This window comes from Mastomys coucha, unplaced genomic scaffold, assembly GCF_008632895.1.
Source record: "Mastomys coucha isolate ucsf_1 unplaced genomic scaffold, UCSF_Mcou_1 pScaffold9, whole genome shotgun sequence".
Classification (NCBI taxonomy): Eukaryota; Metazoa; Chordata; class Mammalia; order Rodentia; family Muridae; genus Mastomys; species Mastomys coucha.
The window spans coordinates 39138695-39148070 of record NW_022196915.1 but is presented as its reverse complement, the minus strand read 5'-3'; the positions used below and the strand labels follow the sequence as shown (position 1 = coordinate 39148070).

The window sequence follows — 9376 nt, the reverse complement described above, 5'->3', positions numbered from 1 at the left end:
AAAGTCTGAATGGAGGTGGAGCTCAGAGTACTGATCTTGGGATTAGGCTTTGCTTTGGTTTATGGTGGGGAGGAGAGTGGTTCTATGGATTCTTAAGAAGATCAATATTTTGATGCCATGTTTGATGTACTTCCTAGGCAAATGATATGATACCCAGATTCAACTGTGTATCTCTGTGTCTGGGTGCATATGTGTGTTTGTGGTCTGTATATACTCCCCACTATGGTTTGTTAGTCAAAAGAGCTAAATAACAGAAGCAAGGCCAAATAGTATGTACGTTGTACCTTGAAAAAAACACTGAAATTATACAATCACATCAAGTAAGATCTGATGATTTCCTAACCACAGGAAGCAGGACAGGGAAACTCTAGGCCTAACAATTTCTGCAGTGAATTCTATCAAGTACTGAAGGCAATGCTGACACCAGAAAATAGAGAATATTCTTGGTTAGTATTACAAGGTCCAATGACCTTGAGAGTAGAAAGGTCAAGCACATTGTAAGAGTAGCATGGTTGGCAAGTGTCATATTCATGTCAAATTATACTCATCATTTTACATGATTATTGTTGTGGACTATGTGGCAAAAGACAAATGATTTTTTTTGTTTTTTCAACAAAAGTCAAAATATAAATATAAATAAATCTGCTCGACCATATTTCTAGAAACCAAACCTGTTTATATAACCTCCACTGAGCAGGAACTAAGCAGGCTGTCACAGCAGCCCAAGCCTCTATCACTATACAATGCATGTGCTTTAAGTGCTTAGAACCTTAAGAATTTGAGGACATTTCTCCAACTACAGTTAGTATTCAGTCTAGTTCAAAAACAAGTACTTAGAAGATTTTATGAATTTCTTCATATTTCATATTCTACATAATTTTAATGTTTCCTTATATACGTGGTTGTAGGTCTTTTCCAAGTACAGTAGTGAAAACAATATTATCCTTTATCACACTGTTCAAAACATTTAATAATTTGATAGATGTTAATTATTTTGCCATACATTGTTTATATCATTTTAAAAATGATTTCAAGAATGTCATTGTCAGGAAATGTTTAATCTAATTTCACTACTATTCATAAAATGTCATTCCATCCTTCCTAGTTTCTCTGACACATATCCATCTTCACATGAGATTTAATCAAAGCAATAAATGGGTTGTCTGTGGCAAATCCCTTTCTGGGTCCCTGGGGTACACATTTTTGTGCAGAATGAATCTGGAAGCTAGCAAACACAAAGATGAACATAACAAGGCCTTGAAACATTTCTACTTTTGAAATAAAGAAAGTTCTGGTTTGTATATCTATGGAGACATGTGCCCCATTTATAAAGAAGATTAGTGCTAGATACTGGGCAAAGATATCATATAAAGCATAATATGGAGAACCTAGAAAGAACTTTATCTAAAGAACAGTCTTATGTTATTTCTGGAAAAGCCAAACTAACTATAGTGACAGAATTTGTCACCTTGGTGATCAAAACAAAACTAATATAACATGAGATGCTTTAGATGGGACAGTTTTCTAAGTCTTTTCCTGGTTTGATGAGAACTATGACACCAATAACCATCTTTAGCTCCTGACGAATAGTTCCTTAGAACAACTGAATCCCAAAACATTTTTTTTATTATTCTTAGGCATCTTTCCTAAGTGGCTGGCAGAAATGAAAGAAAATGAATTGTCTGTTCCATGTGAACTATGAAAGTAAACACACAATGTAGAAAAGGCCTATCTTGACATGTTTCTTGCTCACTACATTTAAAATTTTCAATAGCAATCATAGGCCTCTTAGTATTTTTATATTCTACATGGATATGCACCTGAAATTTAGAATAAATCAAGCATTTACATATTAATGTGGGGAGATAATTATTTATAAACAGATAAAATATGTTTTGTGCTCTATGCTTAGTGGTAGGAGCACCTAGTACTTTATTTCTCTAGCATCTCTCTTTTAGTGGCTTGCTTCACCTAGTAGGATCACAGCTCATAAAACAAACTTCAAAACCAAAGAAATAAGAACCCAAAGCAAAATAAAGGTCTAGAACAGTTAAGCCTACAAAACCATAAACCATTTAAAACATAATACACATTTTTGGTGCTATTTATAAATTTTCAATGTTTCAATTATATGTAAATAAGCTTTATTATATGAATATAATCTCAATTCATTATCTCTTGGACTCCATACCCTGAACACCATGGTGACAAAAACTCCTGCTGTAGTGGAGACTATGCCAGTAGTAGCAACCTCAGGACCCTGGGGTACCTGGGACCTTATAGACCAAACAAGTATCCAGAACTTCTGAGACTTTGCCAATTTTCAGAACCCTAGAAACAACAGGTACCCCAAGCCCAAAATTCCAGAGATCACACAGATTATCAAAACCCCAATAGAGAGAAAATACTAGACCTAAAGTCTCTGGTTACCACAATCTCAAGTGGTTCAAGCTAGAAGATCGAAACGAAAACAAAGAAAGGGAACATCACCCACCCAACAAGATAAAGTCAAAATTGTCACCTAACTCTATACTATCCCCAAACCCACATGAGTATAGGACAGTGTAAGAAGAAAACAAAACACCCAGGGCAATGTGATACCACTAGAGTACACCTATCCTTCTACAGCAAACCCTGAAAATTCTAACACAGCTGAAGCACAAGGAAAATCCTTTAAATTCAATCTTATCATGATCATACAGGCCCTTAAACATTAAATACACAAATCCCTTAAAGAAACCTAGGAAAATAGAGAATTCTTGGGGCCTTCAAGAGACTGAACCATTAACCAAAGAACATCCATATGCTGAACCTATGACACCATCAGGTATGGGAGATGTGCAGCTTGTTCTTTATGTGGGTCCCTCAGCAAATAGAGTGATGGCTTTCTCTGACACTGTTGATTGCTTATGGATCATGTTTCCTTAATAGGTCTGCTTTATCTAGTCTAAGTGGGAGGGCATGTGCATAATCCTGTCATAACTTGATATTCCAGGTGGGTTGGTACCCAGGAAACCCTTTTAAGAAGAGAAAGAAACAGGAGATGAAGGTAGTGTTTAAGTGAGGGGGTGACATGGAGAAGACAGGGTGCTATGATTCAGATGTAATAATGAATGAATGAATAAATGAATGAGGCAAAAGAAATCCAGGAAAACACAATTAAGTGAAAGAATAGAGTGCACATGTTCAAGACCTCAAAATGTAAATAAAAACAAAATGGCAAACATAAATTGAGAATTCCTGGATATGAAAAATCCAGGTAAGCAAACAAAACTATAGACATAAGCATCACCAACAGAATGCAAAAGGAGAAATGATCTTAGGCACAGAAGATAGAAGAGAAGAAATTGATATAGCAATAAAAGGAATTGTTAAATCTAAAGAGTTCCTCTGAGAAAATATGAAAAGGCCAAATAGGTCTACGAAAAATAGGAATAGAAGAAGACTTTCAATTCAAATCCCAGAATACTTGTTCAATAAAATAATACAAGAAAATTTTCCTAACATAAAGTTGGAGGTACCTATAAAGATACATGAAGCTTATAGGACACCAAATATATTGTATGAGATAGAAAGTCTCCATACCACCTAATAATCCCAACACCAAATGAATAGTACAATAAAAGAATGTTAAAAATTACAAGGACAAAGTATAAGTAACAAATAAGGTCAGAGCTATGAGAATCACACCCAACTTTTCAATGTAGACTCGAAAAGCCATAGGGCCTGGTCAGATGTCTTACAGACTCTAAAAAAGCACAAATGCCAGTCCAGAAAACTATTTTTAAAAGCCAAGAAAACTTTCAATCACCATAGTTGGAGAAAACGAGATATTACATGATTAAATCAAATTTAAATAGTATCTATTATAAATTAAGTCATACAGATGGTACTAGAAGAAAAACTCTTACCTAAGAAGGCTAAACATGCCCATGAAAACACAGAACATAAACATCAAGCTAGAAAAAAAAAAACAAAATAAGGGAAACATACACACCCAACATCCACAATCATCAACACAAACAAAATTAACAGGAATTAACAGACATTGGTCATTAATATATCTCCATATCAGTGGACTCAATTTCCTATTTAAAAGATATACTAACACAGAATGCCAGTGAAAACAGGAGCAGTCCTTCTGCTCCATAAAAGAAACACACCTCAACATCAATGATAGGCATTATTTCAGAGTAAAGTGTTGAAAAAAAAAGATTTTCAAAGAAAATACACTATAGACACAAGCTGGTGTAATGATTCTAATATCTAACAAAAGAGATTTCTAACCAAAATTAGTCAGAAGACATGGGGAAAGACACTTCACACTCATCAATGAAAAAATTCACAAAGAAGATATCTCAATTCTGAATATCTATACATCCAATTCAAGGGCACCCACATTTGTAAAAGAAACAATACAAAAGCTTATTTATACAATGAATTCCATACATTAATAGTAGGAGTCTATGTACTCTCACCAATGGAGAAGTAATCCAGGGGAAAACTAAAAGCAGAAATAATCAACTAATACATGCTCTGACACAAATAGCCATAGCAGATGTCTGCAGAACATTTCATCCAAACACAAAAGGATATCCTTTCCCTCAGCAAATCATACAACATTCTCCAAAATTGAAAACAAACTTGTTTCACAAAACAAATCTGAAAAGATACAAGAATATTGAAATAACTCCATGTATCTTACCAGACCACCATGAATGAATGATGGACTTCAGTAAAATAGGAACAAGAGAAAGCCTATAATCTCAAAGAAACTGAACAACTCTCTATTGAATGACTATTAGGTCAAGACACAATAAATAAATTAAAAACTAAAGACTTAGTTGAACTCAATTAAAAAAAAAAATCACAACATACCCCAAACCTATGAAACAAAATGAAAGCAGTGCTAAGAGTTTCCTCTTAACATTAAATGCCTTCATGAAGAAATTATAAAGATCCCATGCTAGTAAATTGACAGCATACATGAAAACTTTAATGCAAAAATAAGCAAATATACCCAAGAGGAGTAGAAGGCAGAAATAATCAAACTGAGGGTTGAAATCAATAAAACAGAAACCAAGTGACCAATACAACAAATCAACAAAACAAAGAGTTAGTTCTTTGAGAAAATACACAAGACAAACAAAATTTTACCCAAACTAGCTATAAAGGAGAGAGAGAATATGCAAATATACAAAATCAGAAATGAAATGAAAATAGAGACACAATAACAGACACTGAGAAAATTCACTGATCATTATGTCATACTTCAAAAATCTGTATTCCATAGAATTGGAATATCTAAAAGAAATGCATAAATTTCTTAACAGATACCACTTATCAAAGTTAAATCAAGACCAGGTACACAATTTGAATATAGCCACAACCCATAAAAAATGGACACAGTCATTAATGTTTAATAAGAGGAAGAAAAGAAAAGAAATGCAAAAGAAAAGAAGAGAAAAGAAAAGGAAAGAAAAGAAAAGAAAAGAAAGAAAAGAAAAAGAAAATGAAAAACCTCAGGCCCAAGAGATTTTAGTACAGAATTCTACTAGACTTTCAAAGAAGAGCTAATATTTACTCTTGAAATTATTCTTTAAAATAGCAAATGTAAGCCACAATCATCCTGATAGCAAAACACAGAAAGACTCAAGAAGTACATACCAATATCCCTCATGTACATATGAAAAAAATGCTTTAAAATATTTGCAAGCCAAATTCAAGAGCACATCAAAGACATCATCCACCATGGTCAAGTAGGTTTAATCCTAGGTATGAAGAGGTGTTTTAACATGTGAAAATCTGTTAATGTAGTCCACTATGTAAACAAACTGAAAGAAAAAGACAACATGATCATCTCATTAGTTGCTGAAAAAGCCTTTGAAAGAACCCAACACCCCTTCATGATAAAAGCCTTGGAGAGATCAGTGATACAGGAACATAATTATCTAAAAACCAATAGTTAGCATCAAATTAAATGGAGAGAAAGTAAAAGCAATTCTCTAAAATGAGGAGATAGACAAGGCTCTCCACTCTCCCCATATGTATTTAATATGGTACTTGAAGTTCTAACCAGAGCAATAAAAAAACTAAAAGAGATCAAGAGAATACAAATTAGAAAGAAAGAAGTCAGTCAAAGTATTGTTATTCAGAGATGATATGATACTACACATAAGTGGTGGCAAAAATTCTACCAGAGAACTCCCACAGCTGATAAACAACTTTTGCTGTGACCCTACCCCAGGAGCTGGCTGTCTCAGACCTTGGCATGCCACAAGCTGTCGGCCCACCTTAGATGAGGCTTCCTGACTTAAACAAAGCCCTTTTTGTTTCTGCCACTTCTTTGCCTGGAGGTTTCTGCTATCAGCCCTGCCCTGGTGAAGCAATTCACCCTCCTCCAGAGACAGAAGATGAAAATGCTGATTGGACCACAGGATGGTAGAAGACTGAGGGCAGGGTTTTGCCTGCCTGCTTGTTTCTCAGTTGAATAATACATGCTGGAGTGAAAGCAGAACCATGCCTTGGTCCTATTTTTTATTTCCTCTCACCATCTGGTTCCTTTTATTCTCTTAGAATCCTACCCCTCTTCTGCCCGCAACAGTTTGGCTCCTGATGATGGAGCCTGGAAACAAGGAGGTAAATAGAGGGCAGCACTGCCTTGGTGAAGCTTCACAGGAAACAGAAGAAAGAAAATGGTGTCTGGCACAGGTAAACAATTTATGGGGTGCAAAAGGATGCCGGCTAAGTTGGGACTACACTGGCCCGATGTTAATCTCACTTAGGGTTTGGTAGCGAAATTTAGGATCAGAAACTTCAATTAGGCAATTGTCCATAGTCAAAGAACTACATTTAGGCATGAGGAATAGGGCATTAATAAAATAAAAAACACTAAAATACAAAAACGAAACAAAATACATGTATATATACATGTAAGAGAAAGATCAAAAGAGAAAGAAAATGGATTTTAGAGCTATCCCAGAGACAGAGAGAAACCAAGAGACATCTTGATTTCTCTATGGTTCATTCAGGAGAAATTCTTAGTCTTAACTCTGTGTTATACTCAATGAACCGATGTGTCTATGTGTCAGTCTGTGTCTGCCTTTGTCTTGTGGTATGAATGATTGTGGTTCTGTATTTCGTGTTAAAAATAAAAGACGGTTGACACAGCAGAGGCTGAGTTAAGTTGCCCCACTGAGAAATAAAGGGTGAGCTTAGAGTTGGTAACTCAAGACACATGGCAGGAGTCAACAAAGATGGTGGCACAGGGCACATCACAATTCCTAGGAGGCAGAGAGGCCCTGTTGTACATAAAGAAAGCTCTTTTACTTCTTTTACTGGGATTGTCTTCCCTTTTCTCCCTTCCCAAAAGACCTAGCAGGGGAAAATTCCTGCGGAGTCAGCACCCACGGGCAGAACTCTCACAAGAAATCCAAGCCCGGCAGTACGCTGTGCGCTCAGCTCCTGGCCGTGCTTGGTAGTGTTTGTGTGTAGGGGTGCGGTTGGGACAGCACACCCTGGGTTCTACACAGAACTCAGCCCAAGTAGTGCCAGCCCCAAAAGTCAAGTCGTGGGCAGGGAGGCCAGGATTGGGCAAAAGGCACTGCCGGGGCCTAAGGGGGTCAGAGAGAGGCTGAGTGATAGGCAACTTCAATTGTGCAGAGGTGCGCGCCTTGCCACATCTCCCAAGAGATGCTGTGCAGGCTGCCCACACTTAGAACACAGTACTAAGCGACAGTACTGGCCAATTAGTGGAAAGCTAGAGTTTTGCAACCGTTTTGTTCCATCTAGAGGCTGCGGTTTAAGTCGCAGGCCATTTACTAGGCAGTAGATATTGATTTGAAAGAAAACAGATTCTTTAAAGTTGGGTTTTGCTCTCCAAAAGTTATGATTATGGCTTAATATTACAACAGAAATTTAGAAGTATGGTTAAAATTGACAGAGTCCTATTGAATTCTGTTTATTAATTAAAAACATTATCATGAATCCAAAATAACTTTAAAATTTATAAAAGGTCAATGAGGCCATAAAATTTATAGAAGCATTACAATCTGGCCTGGTTACTTCATATAAAGCTATTGTGTACTTAAAAGGTTGATTTTCCTCTATATACTAGTAATTTTAAAGATTTTGCTTCTAGTGAGTTTGTAATCATTAGAAAATTTTGCCTTCAAAGAAGGCTAAAAGTCTTACATTATGTATATTTTTTTGTCTCTGCTTCAGTACAAGAAGCTAAGACTGATTTTTCAGCGTACATTGATTATTATTATCTAATCCCTCTAATAGGGAATTTCAATACCTTTGTTTTTATACCATGAGCCTTAAAAATGAGTATTAGTTGCTCTAGGAAAAGTTTCAGAGGCAATATCTTTTTCAATATTTAACCCTCAGTTATGTCAAGAAAAGTTGTATTAAGTAAGAAAAGATGAGTTACTTATTTCAAATTACTTTTGACTAAGGCATTACCTTAAGTTCACCACAAGACTTAGGTCTTGAGAGACTCAGAGATTTTGCAAAATGTAAAGAAAGCTTGTGTAAACAATTGCTATCAATTGTAAGCAAATGCTTGGGTTTTTAAATATGCCCACAGCAACTCTTTGGCAAAAGAGAATATTAATATAAATTCATCTTTTCTCATATTCAAAGTAAAGTTTTAATATCTTATTTTGAACTTGTGATAATATTAATAAAAATTATATAATAAAATCATAAATATATTTTAGAAAACATCTCTTAAAAACCTGATGAGATGTCTATTTTTTGCTTCAAACAGCAATTAAGTTGATTATTGTAAAATATTAATATTTGCCCTATTACACAGAAAAACTTTTATTTGGCCTATTACATAAAATAAATTTTAAACAAAATGGTAATTATTATCTAAAAGACAAATTGTTAAGATTTGCTTAAATACATGCTTTTATATTTCCTATAAATTTATATATACATCCCATAATAGTATATACATCTACAGCCCTTCTATGAGAGAAAATTATATGTAAGTCACATGCTTAATCTCATGATTTTCCCCCTACTTCATCACAAATAAACTATGTGCTGTAGTCACTATTTATTAAGTACTAAAATTAAGCCTTAATTTGATTATTGATATATGTGTACCTGCATACATCCAAGCTTGTCGGCCGCCTTACCCACCCAGTGGAAGTAAGGAGGCAAACACCGAGCAATTCCCCATGCAGTTTTATTAGGATCCTTGTAATCTTGCTTGTTACATCTTACTTATTTCTACTTACATTTTATTAGTTACATCTTGCTTCTTACATCTTACTTATTATTACTATTTCTACTTACTCCTATTCCTATTCTTAGTTCTATTCCTACATCTATCTTCTATCCTTACATACTTACTCCTATC

The 9376-nt window shown here is 35.0% G+C and overlaps 1 protein-coding gene across 1 annotated transcript in view; it reads right to left on the bottom strand.

Moving 5' to 3' along the window:
- Positions 1-1087: 1087 nt before the first annotated feature.
- Positions 1088-9376, bottom strand: part of LOC116084286 (vomeronasal type-2 receptor 1-like) — a 152580-nt gene continuing 144291 nt past the window's right edge. The window contains 1 exon segment of the mRNA XM_031361145.1: positions 1088-1225. Within this exon segment, the coding sequence (XP_031217005.1) occupies positions 1088-1225 (138 nt within the window).